The 16,857-nt window shown below is 48.6% G+C and overlaps 1 protein-coding gene across 2 annotated transcripts; it reads right to left on the minus strand.

Moving 5' to 3' along the window:
• Positions 1-508: 508 nt before the first annotated feature.
• LOC125342540 (ATR interacting protein) lies at positions 509-16,755 on the minus strand. Of its 2 annotated transcripts, XM_048334763.1 has the most exons (13): positions 16,370-16,755; positions 14,520-14,650; positions 12,313-12,483; positions 10,591-10,709; positions 9,509-9,663; positions 8,133-8,225; positions 6,881-7,010; positions 5,706-6,383; positions 2,608-2,744; positions 2,253-2,344; positions 1,256-1,336; positions 911-1,163; positions 509-635 (listed from the first exon to the last, which is right to left on the minus strand). In XM_048334763.1, exons 1-13 carry the CDS (start codon positions 16,614-16,616, stop codon positions 568-570), a joined length of 2,355 nt encoding a protein of 784 aa, XP_048190720.1. In that variant the 5' UTR covers positions 16,617-16,755; the 3' UTR covers positions 509-567. The 2 variants fall into 2 exon arrangements, with proteins under 2 accessions (XP_048190720.1, XP_048190721.1); XM_048334764.1 differs by lacking the exon at positions 8,133-8,225 and having other exon boundaries at positions 16,370-16,754.
• Positions 16,756-16,857: the final 102 nt, after the last annotated feature.

A 16,857-nucleotide genomic window follows, 5' to 3' on the forward strand; every position in this document is an offset into this window, starting at 1 on the left:
GCCCCCCCCCCCCCCCCCCCCGCGGCTGGCGTGATTGACATGTGGGGGGCTCCAAGGGGCGATCGCAGGTTAGCTTCAACTCAAGACGGACAAAGGGCTGCTGGGGGTGGTGCTTACTTCGGACACCCCCTTTTTAAATTTTATTTGCCTTTTGGCCCCCCCCCCTTTCAGGTTTGGAGGCCCAGGGCTGCCTCCTTTCCTTCCCTGCCTCCAGCACAAAGCTTTCTTCCCATGGCTCAAACCCAAAAGTTATGACTCAGGATAATTCCACAGGCAGGGTAGGGCTTTTCCTGGGGTGGGGTGGGGGGCAGATCTGTTGCTATGGGGACAGATTTAGCTCAGCCAGAGAAGGGTGGGGTGGGGTAGGGGTGGGAGAGGGAGAGAGCGCCCATCCCATCCCTTCCGGTCAGCCGAAACAGATTAAGCTCAGCCGAGGGTGGGTTTTCAGCAGGAACTGCTGCTCACAGCTTTTAATGGGGTGATGGGGTGGTGTGGGGGGGGGTGGAGTGAGGGGAACAGGGACGGGGGGGGGGGGGGGGAGTGAGGGGAGGGTGCCCTCGAAGGGCCTCAGGCACACTCCATCTCCATGTCGTCCATGTCGGTCTCAGTGGCACACAGGTCATCCAGGGCTGCCTCTGGGTCAGAAAAAAAAAAGGGGGGGGGGTCTGTTGGGAGACACCCCCCCACCCCCCACAAGGTGCTGGGGCCTAGAGGAAGTCCCAGCTCTTTTCCCCAGCACCCCCACAGGAACTGACTAGTCCCAGGTCCAGGCCTTGGGGGCTCAGCTCCCCCATAGAAGCAAAGCTGTATCACAGAAGCAAGGTAGGCCTAGATAGTTCTAGAAACCCCTTGGCTGGGCCGGGCTGGGCCCGGGCTTGGAGAGGCCCCAGGGCGGGTGGATGGTGCTCACCTTCACAGTCGGTGACGTCCGGGAGTGCCCGGATGAGGGCGCTGACCCCCGGGATGCCCTGGTCGTACTGATGGAGCACCTCCACGCAGTGCATGGAGAACAGCTTGTCCTTCTGCGCCAGGCTGTGCAGCAGCAGCACGGCGAGCCGGAGGCAGCGCACCGTGCGCTTCTGCGGGGCCGTCCTGAGGGCCGCGCCCGCCCTGCGCACCGTCAGCCACTGCCGGTGCAGCACCACCGTCAGCGCCCGGACCGCCTGGAAGGGGGGCAGCGCTCATCACGGGGGGCGGAGGGAGGGGCCTCGGTGCACCCACCCAGCGGCCACTCTGTAGGGCTGGGGCTCCTCACCTCCACACCGCAGAGGCAGTCGGACCCAGTGATGGGGGGACCGGGGGTCTGCGTGCCCAGCTTGGCTAGGAGCCAGACCACCTACAAGGAAAACCCGTGACGGGGGGTCAAACCCTCAGGCCCCTCCAAGGGCATCCGCCTCCAGGACCAGGATGACCCCCCCCCCAAAGCCAGGACAGGACAGGATGTCCCACCCCCCAAAGCCAGGACAGGACAGGATGTCCCACCCCCCAAAGCCAGGACAGGACAGGATGTCCCACCCCCCCAAAGCCAGGACAGGACAGGATGTCCCACCCCCCCAAAGCCAGGACAGGACAGGATGTCCCACCCCCCCAAAGCCAGGACAGGACAGGATGTCCCACCCCCCCAAAGCCAGGACAGGACAGGATGTCCCACCCCCCCAAAGCTAGGACAGGACAGGATGTCCCACCCCCCCCAAAGCCAGGACAGGACAGGATGTTCCACCCCCAAAGCCAGGACAGGACAGGATGTCCCCCCCCAAAGCCAGGACAGGACAGGACAGGATGTTCCCCCCCCAAAGCCAGGACAGGACAGGATGTCCCACCTCCCCCCAAACCAGGATAGGACAGGATGTCCCACCCCCCCAAAGCCAGGACAGGACAGGATGTCCCACCCACCCCCCCAAAGCCAGGACAGGACAGGACGTCCAATGCTACAGTTGCCAGACAAATCCTGAACTTGCATCTGGGTGGAGGGACAGCCCCCCCCCCCTTACTTTTAAGCTGCTTGGTCAATTCATTACCAAAATGAATTGGATTTTTTTTTCCTTTATGTCAGATCTGGGGCTTGAACTCAGGGCCTGGGCACTGTCCCTGGCTCACGGCTAGCACTCTACCACTTAAGCCATACCTCCCCTAGTGGCGTTTTGGTTTTTGGTGATGGCTAATTGGAGAGAAAGTCTTCTTGCCCAGGCTGGCTTCTGTGTAGCTAGGATTACAGGCGTGAGCACCGGTACCCGGCTATTGGATTCTTTTACCTCTTGTTCCAACTGCAGCCATTGTGTCTCTGAGGCAGCTTTGTCAGGCTTTGAGGTGATGTATGAGTACAGCAGAAGTAGAAGACAGCGTTCTGAAAAGGAACCCCCCCTCTTATCAATCAGGGTCCCCCCAGGAGCAGTCAAGAAGCCTTGATTATTACTAGCCAGCCCTGGGGCTTGAACTCACAGCCCGGGCACTGTCTTTTTGCTCAAGGCTAGCACTCTACCACTTGAGCCACAGTGCTACTTCTGGCTTTTTCTATATATGTGGTGCACAGGAATCGAACCCAGGGCTTCATGCATGCTAGGCAAGCGCTCTACCACTGCGCCACCTTCCCAGCCCAGGTTATTTTACCTGAATGGGAACAGAACTGTTGCACGAGGGTGTCGCTGTCTGCAATCTGGGAGAGCAGCTCCACAGCCAGCAGCACACAAGGCAGTGGCGTCTGGGGGCTGAGGCACGGGGGCAGCACTGGTAACACACACTGTAATCTGAAAGATGCACAGAGACAATCCCCACATGGGGAGATTTGGTTCAGTCAGCCTGAGGTTCATGGGCTGCTCTGATCACTGCCTCAAGCCATCTTGGGAGATAACAGGATCTGGCCACCATTCCAAAATAAGGTACCTTTTTTTTTTTGCCAGTACTGGGTCTTAAACTCGAGGCCTGAGCACTGTCCCTGAGCTTCTTTTTGCTCAAGGCTAGCACTCTACCACTTGAGCCACAGCGCCACTTCTTTTTCTGTGTATGTAGTACTGGGGAATTGAACCCATGGCCTCATGCATGCCAGGCGAGCACTCTACCACCAAGCCACAGTCCCAGCCCCATAAGGGACACTCCTATACCTTAGGCATGTATGTCACAAGTGTCCCTTGCCTGCTACCCCAAGACTGGCCAAATTAGCTATGGCTAGATCTCATGATTTGTCTCTGATGCCAAAGTGAGGTGCCTATTGCGGAGCGCGCATGTGTGAGGATCTCTGGGTAGTACCCCCAAGACTCAAAGGAGCCAGGCCCCCAAGGCTTGGCTTACTCCATTCACGTGGCCTATAGTAGCATGAAGAACTGGACCAGTGGGTGTGGAGACAGATCATAGGATACTATGCCAGTTTTCTGGGTGCCTTCTATAAATACAGAATCCATTAGCATGGGACTAGGAAGCAAAGTGCTTTTGGGGTGAATTCATTTTACAGTATATCCTGTGAGGAGCAAGCCATTGCATGCTCTCTAGCTGCTAGGGAGAAAGGAGTTGTGGATGTTTGTGGGAATCTGCAATTTGAAAGGCCAGGTTTGTTCGTTAGTCAATTTACTGGGCTACAGGTGGCCCACGGATGCCCCTGAAAATAAATGCACAGAAAAAATGAAAATCTACCTCTGTGTCTAACGCAAAAATATGAAGCTCGACTGGGAAGGTGGCTCAGTGGTAGAGTGCTGGCCTAGCATGCATGAAGCCCTGGGTTCGATTCCTCAGTACCACATACACAGAAAAACCTGGAAGTGGCGCAGGTGCAGTGAATCAAATGGTAGAGTGCTAGCTCTGAGCAAAGGAAGCTCAGGGACAGTGCCCAGGTCCTGAGTTCAAGCCCTAGAACTGACACACACACACACACACACACACACACACACACACACACACGAAAATGAAGCTATTGAGTATCAGGACCTTTTTTTTTTTTTTTTGACAGTCCTGGGACTTGAACTCAGGGCCTGGGCACTGTCCCTGGGTTGTTTGTTTTTTGCTCAAGGTTAGCACTCTACCTTTTGAGCCACAGCACCACTTCCAGCTTTTTCTATATATGTGGTGCTGAGGAATCAAACCCAGGGCTTCATGTATGCGAGGCAAGCACTCTACCTCTAGGCCACATTCCCAGCCTTGGGTTGTTTTTTTTTTGGTGCCAGTCCTGGTGCTCGAACTCAGTGCCTGGGCAGTATCCCCAAGCTTTCTTTCTTTTTTTCCTCAAGGCTAGCTTTCTACCACCTGAACCACAGCTCCACTTTTGGCTTTTTGGTAATTTACTGGAAGTTAAGTCTCATGGACTTTTCTGCTGGGACTCAGATCTCAGCCTCCTGAGTAGCTAGGATGGCCAGGTGTGAGCCACCAGGGCCTAGCTAAGACCTTCTTTTTAAGTCAAATTTTATGGGCAGGCCCCCCAATACAAATGAAATAAATTATGTTGCAGTGAAAGCTGGTGATGACCTAGTTGCTGAGAAAAGCCACACACAGTAGGCCTACAGTTGGGTAGGTCAAAACACTCATAATCTTTGCATTTAGGAGGCTAAGACTGGAGGATCCCCAAGTTCAAGACCAACCTGAGCTGCATGGTGTCCCTACTCAATGACCCAAACCAAAGTCTGGGGGGGGGGGTGGACAAGGCCACACAGAAGAGACAGCAGGCTTCCTGGCTATGTAATGACTTTACACCCTGCTTTGAAAAAGAGCCCTGTTAGCACCCCTACACCGGCTTTCTCTGCAAGGTGAAGTGGGGTTCAGCCTGAGTAACATGAGGAATTTGGAAGAGAAGCGCGCCAGGGTGATAGATCTGATGGAATTTTCAGACACGTTTTCCTATCCCACCCCAGGGTTTCCTGGACAGGTAGACTGAGCACAGCGAGGGAGGCATCGCTGGGGGAGGGGGAGACGGGGTCACGAGTGAATGGGGGCATGCGTGTAGCTTACAGTTGCACTTGCTAAATAGTTGTGTTCTGGATACACTGTGGACTAGCTTGGCAGAAATAGAATGAGGTGATTTACTAACAAAAATGGTTACAGAAATCTATATCATTTAGATGTGATCTCTATGTGTGTAATATAGATCATAGAGAAGGACTATGTCATGTGTGTAGAATGTATTTATATATAAATATATATATTTATATAGCATATAAATAGGATAGCCAATATATTTAGATATACAATATATAGCAAATAGCTATGATATATAAATATATATAAAACAGGTATAATATTACAAGTATAATACACCTGTGTATTAATAACACACAGGTATTATATTTAACAAGTTATATATTATGTAAACATACTATACATGATATATATAATACCTGTGTAGCAATAACACACAGGTATTATACTTGTGTATTATAATTATCTACTTATAATAAAATCTGCTTATAATATCTTTTTTCTGGCCAGTTCTGGGGTTTGAACTCAGGGCCTGGGCACTGTCCCTGAGCTTCTTTTTGCTCAAGGTTAGCACTCTACCACGTGAGCCACAGCGCCACTTCAGGCTTTTTCTGTGTCTGTGGTGCTGAGGAATCGAACTCAGGGCTTCATGCATGCTAGGCGAGCACTCTACCACTAAGCCACCTTCCCAGCCCCTTTATAATTACATAACTATTAGATGATTATGAATACCCAGGCATTACACGACAAGAGTTCAGGAGGCCCCACACAGAACCATACCTAATCCATTCCTCTTAGCTACTTTATACCTGGGTAAGTAATCAGAGGAGGCATTTTCAGCTAATTTCACCAACACCTTGAGGCACTTGCTCAGGACACTGGCTTGCAAAGAGCCTGCAGGCATGGAGGAGAAGGCCAGCAGGTGCAGAAGTATCTTCAAGAGTGGGTGCTGTCCTGGGGGGTCAGCCGGCCCCCTGGGGCCCGAGTCCATGTCTGCACAGCTCAGTCTGTGAACCCAACTCCCGTTTCCTTCCCCCATTCCTGACAGTAGCAGGCAGACGACGGCCCGGCTGTGGCCCACAAGATGGTGGAGGATGCTAAGGGAGGCCACACACAGGCCTTCCACGTTGCACACCGAGTCCTCCAGGCTGGCTTCTCCTCCACCCGAGCTCCGGGCACAGGCGGCATGTGTGGGAGACCCTCCGGGCACCCCACTTCTCCTCGCCGCAGCCACATCCTGTAATGCCTGGCAGTGCAAAGCCAGGAAGAAATGCACCAGGGGCAGGAGGTAGATGGCGCCCGGAAGCTGGCAGAGCGGAAAGGCCCTTTGACCTTGCTCGGCGAGGTTGTCTTCCGGTGAGTCTTCGTTCCTGGCAATGAGATTCAATCCAGCGAAGGCCAGGTTCTGAGCCTCTCTCAGGACAGAGGGGGAAAAGGACCCAGTGGGGACACCTGGGGTCCTGAGGCCTGAAATCCTGGCCAGAGTACTGGGAAAGCAAGAAAACAGAAAAGGTCAAAGCTGGCTGGGAAGGTGGCCTTAGTGGTAGAGTGTTTGCCTAGCATGCATGAAGCCCTGAGTTCGATTCCTCAGCACCACATACACAGAAAAATCCATAAGTGGTGCTGTGGCTCAAGGGGTAGAGGGCTAGCCTTGAGGAAAAGCTCAGGGACAGTGCTCAGGCCCTGAGTTCAAGACCCAGGACTGGACAAAAAAAAAAAAGAGCACTGATTAATTAATTGATCGTATGTGCAGGTCTTTGGGCTTTTGTGCTCAAGGCTCATGCTCTACCACTTGAGCCACAGCGCCACTTCCCGCCTTTTCTGAGTATTTTATTGGAAATAAGAGTCTCATAGACTTTCCTGCCTGAGCTGGCTTTGAACTTCGATCCTCAGATCTCAGCCTCCTGAGCAGCTGGGATGACAGGCGGGAGTCACGGAAGCTCAGCTCCTAGAAAGGCTTCTCAGGAGTCTGTCTCGTGCTTACCTGCTAAGCCCCGGTGGCTGCAGGAAGGTGCCAGAAGGAGTCTCTGAACAGCTACTCAAGAGGTAGCAAAGACCTAAAGAGGATCCTGGAACCAAAGGCTGCTTCAGGAGCAGGTTTATTAAAATGGAACCTGCAAAAGACATGGTGATTCTAGAAGGTTCTGGCACAGGGGATCTTTATACCCTCCCCCCAGTTATTTTTTTTGGAAACAGGGTCCTATTATGTATTCCAGGCTGATCTTGATCTTATTTATAACTGGCTGGCCTTGAACTTGAGATCGTTCTGCCTTAGCCTCTGGAGTGCTGGGATTACAGACATGCACCACTATAGTTGGCTAGGGGAGACCTTTTCTACAGCCTCAGAAGGAAAATAAAGTGGATCTCAGCTGTTTCCTAACTGACTGCTAAGTCCTGTTAAGATGTCTAGGGTTGCAGAAGCTCTGGGATCTGTGTGTGTGTGTGTGTGTGTGTGTGTGTGTGTGTGTGTGTGTGTGTGTACACACAGGGACTTGAACTCAGGGTCTGGGCACTGTCCCTTAGCTTTTTCACTGAAGGCTGGTGCTCTACCACTTGAGCCATAGCTCTCCTTTTAGCTGTTGGGTGGTTAATTGGAGATAAGAACATCACTGACTTTCCTAGCTTCAGGTGGCTTTGAACCTGGATCCCAAGACCTCAGCCTCCTGAGTAAGCTAGGGTTACAGGTGTGAGCCACTGGGGCCTTGTTTCCTTTTTTAATTTTTGCCAGGCCTGGGACTTAAACTCAGGGCCTGGGCTCTGTTCCTGAGCTTCTTTTTGCTCAAGGCTAGCACTCTACCACTTGAGCCACAGAGCCACTTCCTGCTTTTTCTGTGTATGTGGTACTGAGGAATCGAACCCAGGGCTTCACGCATGCTAGGCGAGCGCTCTACCATGAAGCCACATGCCCAGCCTCCTTTTTTTAAATTACATCAGTTTTAGTGGTGGAGTCTCACTACCTTGGCCATTCTAGCTTGCATCTCCTGGGCTCAAGTGATTCTCCCAACCCAGTTCCTGAGAAGCAGGGACTAGAGGTGTAAAACACTGTGCTCAGAGCCCTTTCCATTTCACAGTCTTGTATGAAGTCACAGACTCCTATTTGCCTGGACCTTGAATGACTGCCTAGGCAGAGGTGGGGAGTAGGGACTGGAGAAGGTTCTCCAACAACTCTGCCCATCACACGGGGCACATGGGACTATGCAGGCCCCTGCAGTTTTGAAAAGCAGAGGTTCTGCTACCTTGAATGTTTGTTCTCTGCAACAAGCTGTCAGCAAGCCTTTCGTGCTGTACTTCTAGCTTTATGGGGTGGATTCTCAGACCCTGGGTCTTATCTGAAACCAATAAAATTGTAAATCAAGCTGAGCACAAAATGACTCACTTATTAGATGCTCATAGGTAAGCTAATGAGGTTCACAACATTGGTTTGTCTTCAACCTTGGATCAAAACCAGAGCCTAGAGTTCAAGATCTCTCCCATCTTCGTGTGTGTGTGTCTGTGTGTCCTGGGGCTTGAACTCAGGGCTTGAACACTGTCCCTGTGCTTTAGCACTCAAGGCTAGCACTCTACCACTTTGAGCAACAGCACCACTTCCAGCTTTTTTTTCTTCTTCTTGTTTTTGGTAATTCCTTAGAGATAAGAGTCTCTCACAGATGTTCCTGCCTGGGCTGGCTTTGAACCATGATCCTCAGATCTCAGCCTTCTGAGTAGCTAGGATGGTAGGCGTGAGCCACGGGCGCCCGGCCTTCTCTCATATCTTTTGCCTTTGCTCATGTAAGACAGGAATTCACACAAGGAAAGAAAAAGATTAAGCTGTTTGCCTCACTTCAAATGCAATATTAAAAGGAAAAAAAACCCCAAACAAACCAGTCACCACTAACATATGATATAGAGCTGAGCAGGGGCTACACCCTTTGCAAAAGGTTTACACAGGAGTTCATTTGTTTTAGAGCAGTGTTATCCCTTGTTATTTTACAGGGTGGGAAAAAGACATAAAGCTTAAGGAACTGGCCCAGTTCACAGAAAGTTGAGACTCACATCTAGGCTGATAGGTTCTATTTCTTATTTGTAACATTGTCTAGAGTTATTCAACACCAATAATGTGAGAATGGTTTCTCTAAAGCATTCCATAGCCAATGATTTGAAAAGGCTGAGTGGGGGGAGGACAATCAATATATATGAATTTCTTTTTTTTTCTTTTGCCAGTCCCGGGGCTTGAGCCACAGCTCCACTTCCAGCGTTTTTCTGTTTCTCTGGTACTGAGGAACCGAACCCAGGGCTTCTTGCATGCTAGGCAAGCACTCTACCACTAAGCCACCTTCCCAGCTGGTGAATTCTAAGGTTAAACGGGCAAAGAGCAGTCTCACTGTGGAAACTACTAATGGTAGATGATCTTTCTAGAAGAATTAAGTCGTCAGCCATGTGAATGAATCACCTGGAAACAGAGCCTCCAGCCACCAGATTTCTGGGAATGCCCCATAAACTGGGAACAGGTAAACCATCTCCACTGTCCCCTGTGATAATGACCCACCCATCAAAATGCGGAGAAAACAAATAAGTATGGTTGTCTTGAAGCCCCACCCATCTGTTACATGGCAATCGATTGGTCTTGACTTACCCTGTCTGTTCACAGATTTATATCTTTGCTCTATCTGGCATTGGTGAGGAACAGACATGTTGGCATTAAAAGATTCCTTTGTAGGAAAAGGTGTTCTTCCAAACTGTGGTGAACATGCTTCTGGCTTTATAACCACAGAAGGGTTTTTCCTAGGACTGGAAAAAGATAGCCATGAAAGCCAAGTCAGGATTTTGCTAAAGCCATTGAAGAGATCAAGTTATAAAACTTGCAACAAAATTTGAACTTTTCATGTTCAGGTGTGTTGACCAAAAGGGGTTTTATTCTTTATTCAGGACATAGACAAAAATTTTAGTTGTCTAGGTGCTGGTGGCTCATGCCTGTAATCCTAGCTATGTAAGAGGCTGAGATCTGAGGATCAGAGTTCAAATGTAGCTCAAGCAGGAAGGTCTGTGAAATTCTTCAATGAACCACTAAAAAAGCTGGCTTAAGTGTTAGAGCACTAGCCTTGAGCAAAATGCTAAGGAAGAGCACCCAAGCCCTGAATTCAAGCCCCAGAACTAAGGCTTTGAACTCAAGACCCTACCTCTATCACTTAAGTCATTTTCCCATCCCTCTTTGCTTTTAGTTATTTTCCAGATAGGAACTTGCGCTTTTCTTTTTGTCCAATAATAACAACAAAAAAGTACCACTCAGTAAAAGTACTTTTACAGAACTTTGGCCAAACCATCTTGGAATCTATATGAAGATCAACTCTGTCCAGGTGGCAAAATGTAGAGGGCTTTCATTCAGGAACAGCCTGACAAGCGTTATTACGCAGACCTTTTTTCTTATTTTGCCCGTCCTGGGGCTTGAACTCAGGGCCTGAGCACTGTCCCTGAGCTTCTTTTGCTCAAGGCTAGCACTCTACCATTTGAGCCACAGCGCCACTTCTGGCATTTTTGGCAGTTAATGGAAGATAAAAGTCTCATGGGCTTTTCTACTCAGGCTGGCTTCAAATTACAATCTTCAGATCTCAGCCTCCTGAGTAATTAGGATTATAATCATGAGCTTATGTAGACACTCAGCTTATGTAGACACTGTACTAACCAGTGCAAAAACTATTCTCTGAGCTCCATTCTTACCTGACGTGGGAAATGGAGGGAGAAACCAGTTTATTTGCTCGTTCACTGCTCTGAAGTTTTGTCCTTAATTCATTCATTTCTGCATCTTTAAACTGGAGTTCAGACTGCAATGATTGGAGCTGGAAAGCAAATACAAGTAGTACTGCACCAACACAAACACGCAGAAAAAAGAAATCTCAGCTGGGTGCTGGTGGCTCACACCTGTGATCCTAATTACTCATGAGGCTGAGGCTGAGATCTGAGGATCGTGGTTCAAAGCCAGCCTGGGCAGGAAAGTCTGTGAAACTCTTATCTCCAATTAACCGCCAGAAAACCATACATGGCACTATGGTTCAAATGGTAGAGCAATAGACCTTAGGGACAGTGCCCAGGGCCTGAGGTCAAGCCCCTGTCTGGCAAACAAAAAACAAAACTCTTGGCTAACATCCCAAAGTAATAAAAGAAAAATGATAAAGAATGCATATGAAAGTCTGCTCTGATATAAATATTCTAAAATATCAAATGTCACTCTTTTCCCAGAAAGGCAACGTGGCATTCTAGAAAGATATTTGAAGCAACCTATTGTGAAGATAATTTGTGAGGGTTTAAATACCGGCCCTGTCTTCATCATACTTGAGGATTAAGTGGAATAAATATAAAATGCCGAGCACAGACTCTGGCAGGGTGCCATTGCCACAGTACTAACAGGTTTGTCTTTTTTGTTTGTTTGAGACAGGGTCTTGCTATGTAGGCCAGGCTATATTAAATTCTTAATCCTCCTTCCTCAGCAGGCTAAATAGTTAGGATTCTAGGTGTAAACCACCACACCACACCTGTGGATCTTTTAATCAACTTAGTGGTGTACAATTCCATGTATTCCAAGTATGAGCAGAGGATTTGAGAATTTTACCCAAACCCTGTGTGTATAGATAGAAGGCCCAAGCCGGGCATGATGGCACACATCTGTAATCCTAGCTACTCAGGAAGCTGAGAGCTGAGGATCAAGGTTCTAAGCCAGCCAGGGCAGGAAAGTCTGTGAGATTTATCTCTAAGAAACTACCCAAAAAGCAAGAAGTGGAGCTGTAGTTCAATTGGTAGAGTCAACAGCCCAGGTCCCTAAGTTCAAGCTCAAGGGCCAGTAAAAAAAAGACTTGGAAATAGAAGTGAGTACATTTCCTTTTTGTCTAAGATCGGTTGAGTTCCTGACTTACCAAGAATCCTAATTTAAGCCTGTGTCCCCTAAAAAAAGTTCATTGACTTCACCAAAAGCAGGAAGTATTTTTTTAAATTGTTGTTATTGTTGGGTATGGGGCTTGAACTCAGGGCCTGAGCACTGTTCCTGGCTTCTTTTTGCTCAAGGCTAGTACTCTACCACTTGAGCCACAGCGCCACTTCTGGCCTTTTCTGTGTATGGGGTATGAGGAATCGAACCCAGGGCTTCATGCATGCTAGGTGAGCACTCTACTGCTAAGCCACATTCCCAGCCCTATTTCCAGTTTCTGAGTGGTTAATTGGAGATAAGAGTCTCATGGGGTCTTTTGGTCTTTTCTGTCCAGCCTGGCTTTGAACCAAAACCCTCAGATCTCAGCCTCTTTATGAACCTGGTGCCCCACTTAAGCAGGGAGCATTTAAGACAAACAACTTTTGAAATCTCCCTGGAAGCTTTATAGTTAACACCAGTCATTGCTTCTAAAGGAAAAACCTTCTGTCCATCACAGACAAAACAAATACACTCTGGTTCACCTTTTTGGAGAATTCCTTTTCTTTTTCACTGAGTACTTGGCTTTTCTCTTGCTCGAGAAGGAATTGTGCTTTTCTCTGCTCTTCTAGAACCAGTTCTGTCTGAAAGAGGGAGTCCCGCAAAATTTTAATTTCTCCATTCTTAAGGAGGACTTCTTCTTCCATGGCCTTCAGCTGCAAATTGCAAATGGACACAACCGTTTAAGCATGTACTTGCGTAAACATCACTTGTCCTATGCAGATTCTTTAGGCTCTAATATGTGTGTGTGTGTATGTATGTATGTATGTATATATATATATATATTTATATATATATTTGTAGTTTGTACAAGGGGGTTTCAATTCATCGTGTCAGTATTTTTTCTTTTTTTGGCCAGTCCTGGGGCTTGGACTCAGGGACTGAGCGCTGTCCCTGGCTTCTTTTTGCTCAAGGCTAGCACTCTGCCACTTGAGCCACAGCGCCACCTCTGGCTGTTTTCTTTATATGTGGTGCTGGGGAATTGAACCCAGGGCCTCATGTATATGAGGCAAGCACTCTTGCCACTAGGCCATATCCCCAGCCCATCGTGTCAGTATTTTGTTTTTTGTTGTTGTCATTGGGTATGGAGCTTCAACTCAAGGACTGGGTACTGTCCCTGAGTTCCTTTTTCTTAAGGATAGTGCTCTACCACTTTAAGCCACAGCAGCACTTCTGGGTTTTAGATGGTTAGTTGGAAATAAGAGCCCATAGACTTTCCTGCCCGGGCTGGTTTCAAACCACAATCCTCAGAGCTCAGTCTCCTCTGTAGCTAGGATGACAGGCAAAAACCACCAGCTCCCTGCTCAGTTTTTGAGTATGATGTATCTTGATCCTTATTTTTTTAGATACATTTTTCATAGGTGGCTATATGAAAGATGTCTACTTTCTTGCAACATAATAAAATAGCAATCACTAGGATGTCATATTCTTCATTTAAACATGCTAGCTTGGCGCTAGTGGCTCATACCTTTAATCCTAGCTACTCAGAAGGCTGAGCTGAAGATCATGGTTCAAAGCCAGCCCAGGCAAGGAGGTCCATGTAGGGGCTAGGAATATGGCTTAGTGGTAGAGAGCTTGCCCTGGGTTCGATTCCTCGGTACCACATATATAGAAAAAGCTCGAAGTGGCGCTGTGGCTCAAGTGGTAGAGTGCTAGCCTTGAGCACAAAGAAGCCAGACAGTGCTCAGGCCCTGGGTTCAAGCCCCAGGACTGGCAAAATAAGGTCCATGTGACACTACCAAAAAGCTAGAAGTAGAGCTGTGGCTTAACTGGTGGTGTGCTAGCCTTGAAAGAAAAAGTTAAGGGATCGCAGAGTGCTGGTAGCGCACACTTATAATCCTAGCTACTCAGGAGGCTGAGATTCAAGGATCCTGGTTTAAAGCTAACCCATCAGGAATGTCCATGAGATTCGTATGTCCAATTAACCACCAAAAAACTGGAGTGAAGCTGTGGCTTAAAATGGTAGAGCACTAGCCTTGAGCAAAAAGGCTTAGGGACAGTGCCCAGGCCCCCAGTACAAGCCCCAGGACTGACCAAAAAAAAAAGTAAGAGAAAGCACCCAAGTTTTGAGTTCAAGACCCAGGATTAGCAAAAAATAAAAATAAAAAGCAAAGCATAAAATTAAAAAAAAATCTGTGCTATACTTTCATCTTAGTTGGTATTTGTGTTTGGTTTAGTATACAATGTTTTCTTGCCTTGCTTGAGGTTAGCAATCGTTATTTTTTTTGTTTTGTTTTCAGTTTATATCTTCTAGCTTTCTTTCCCCAACCTTCTCTCATTTATTGGGGATGAATCTAGATGGTTGTGTAAAATATTTTATATCACACAAGTGGATTAAAAAAGCAACAAGCGAGAGCTGAGAAGGTGGTTTAGTGGTAGAGGGCTGGCCTAGCATGCATGAAGCCCTGGATTCGAATCCTCAGCACCACAGACACAGAAAAAGCCAGAAGTGGTGTTGTGGCTCAAGTGCTAGAGTACTAGCCTTGAGCAAATAGAAGCTAGGGACAGTGCCTAGGTTCTGAGCTCAAACCCCAGGACTGGCGAAAAAAAAAAAAAAAAAAAGGAGCTGGAAGTGTATGGCTCAAGTGGTAGAATGTGAATCTACCTAGTACGTTTCAGACCCGGAGTTCAAATTCCTCAGCTACGCACACCAACAAAAAAACAAGTCACCCCCCCCCCCCAAGTCATTTACCTTTTTTTCAAGTTCTTTGTATTGTGTCTGAAGTACTTCAAATTGACAGTTATCGTTAACTGGAGTATTTTCTCTGTTTTTCCCTGCTGTACTTTTTGACATCTCATCAAATCTGTAGACTTTATAAACATCTGTTTAAAAAAAAAAAGTCTCATAACCCAAGTAAGGTAACATAGGACGGCAACCCCAGCACTTAGAAGGCAGATAGATGTAAAAGAATCTCTCGAATCTCAAGTTCAGGGCCAGCATGGCTACAGGGCCAAGATCCTGTTTCAAAAAGTTTCCACCTAAATTTCAGGAGTCAAAGTTTCCCAATTTTTTCCAGAAAAGGAAAAGCATCATTCTTAAAGGCAAAGCAGGGAGCCAGGCACTGGGAGCTTAACACACCTGAAATCCTAGCTACCAGGAAGCTGAGATTTGAGGATCATGGTTCAATGCCAGCCCAGGTAGAAAAGTCTGTGATACTCTTTTTTTTCTTTTTTTGGCTAGTCCTGGGGCTTGAACTGATGGCCTGGTCACTGTCCCTGAGCTTCTTTGGCTCAAGGCTAGCACTCTACCAACTTAAGCCACAGAGCCGCTTCTGGCTTTTTCTGTTTATATGGTGCTGAGGAATGGAACCCAGGGCTTCATGCATGCTAGGCAAGCATTCTACCACTAGGCCACATTCTAGCCCATGAGACTCTTGTTTGTTTTGTTTTTGTTGCCAGTCCTGGGGCATGGACTCAGGGCCTGAGCACTATCCCTGGCTTCTTGTTGCTCAAGGCTAGCACTCTACCACTTGAGCCACAGCGCCACTTCTGGCTTTTATCTATATATGTGGTGCTGAGGAATCGAACCCAGGGGTTCATGTATACGAGGCCAGCATTCTACCACTAGGCCATATTCACAGCCCCCCCCCTCCCATGAGACTCTTATCTTCACTAAATTACCAAAAATGCCAAATGTGGCTGTGGCTCAATGTGTAGAATGCTATCCTTGAGCCAAAGAAGGTCAGAGATAGCACCCAGCCCTGAGTTCAGGCCCCAGGATATTCTCTCTCTCTCTTTCTTATGCACACATACACACACTCAAGTAGGAAAAGATTTAGTAAGCAATATATAGCAGTCTTTTTTTTCTCTTTTGTGTCAATCCTGGGGCTTGAACGCAGGGCCTTGGGTGCTGTCCCTGAGCTTTCTTTTCTTTTTTTTTTTTTTTTTTCCTCAAGTCTAGTGCTCAACTTGAGCCACAGCTCCACTTTTGTTTGTTTGCTAGTTAATTGGAGGAAATAATCTCGCGGATTTTTCCTACCTGGGCTGGTTTCGAACTGTGAATCTTAAGATCTCAGCTTCATAAGTAGCTAGGATGACAGCAGGCTTGAGCCACAGGCTCCTGGCTACAATATAACGTTTCCACTTCTGGCCTCTACCAGAGCTCCTGCATCCCACCCACCCCACCCCCCACACCCCCGTCCCTTTATAGTCAAAGAAGGCAGTCAACTTCCTAAGAACTAAAGCCTCTCGCACGGGTTGTGATGATTCTGATGGTGCTAGTAGTTGTATTCCAAAGATCTCTGCTTAGAACCAAGAACGCAGTGCAAGACAGGAGAATGAAGTTAAAAATGTGAATCTATCTATATTTAAAACACACACACACACGAAAAAACAAAACTCTATTTGACATTCCGGATTTGTCCACTCAAATCAAAGGCTCTTTTGGAACACACAATCACTGCTTAAATCGGGGTGACGCTGGCTACAGGGTTCGGAAGCCATCACCCCTCAAGAGGTGTGGGGTTGAGATCAGTGATCACCCACGTAGGGGGTGGGGTGGGGTGGGGTGGAGGATGCAAAAGACGCCCCAGAAACACTCACTGGACATGTCTCGGGTCTCGGCCCCGCACTGACTCAAGGCCTGGGACGCGAGGACGTCGAGTTCCTCCAGATCGTCGGCGGTCAGTTCTCCATGCTCGCCGAATGGGTCTTCGGTGTCCGGGCCCGGGGCCGGCGAGCAGCCCCGGGCCCGTTTGCTCGGAGGATGCTCGTTCTCGGGCTGTGTGCCCAGGAACGAGGCCGAGGATCCGCCCCGCCTCCCGCTCCCCGGCATGGATCTGCCAGCCATTGCCTCTCTTCCGCTCCGCGATCCGAAGCGTCCGGAGGACCCCGGCTTGGCAGCACCCGCGCCCCGGCCGGACCTCAGCGCGCGCGTAGCCCGAGTCGGACCAACCGTCCGCGCGCCGCCGCAGCTCGCCACGGCCTTCAACGTGCCGCTTCCTCTCATCCCTCCCTCTGGCCACGCCCCCCGGGCCCCACGGACCAATCAGCCTCCACATTCGGGGGTCGCGCGAGAATGACGTAGGCGG

The sequence above is a fragment of the Perognathus longimembris genome, chromosome 26, assembly GCF_023159225.1.
Source record: "Perognathus longimembris pacificus isolate PPM17 chromosome 26, ASM2315922v1, whole genome shotgun sequence".
NCBI classification, from domain to species: Eukaryota; Metazoa; Chordata; class Mammalia; order Rodentia; family Heteromyidae; genus Perognathus; species Perognathus longimembris.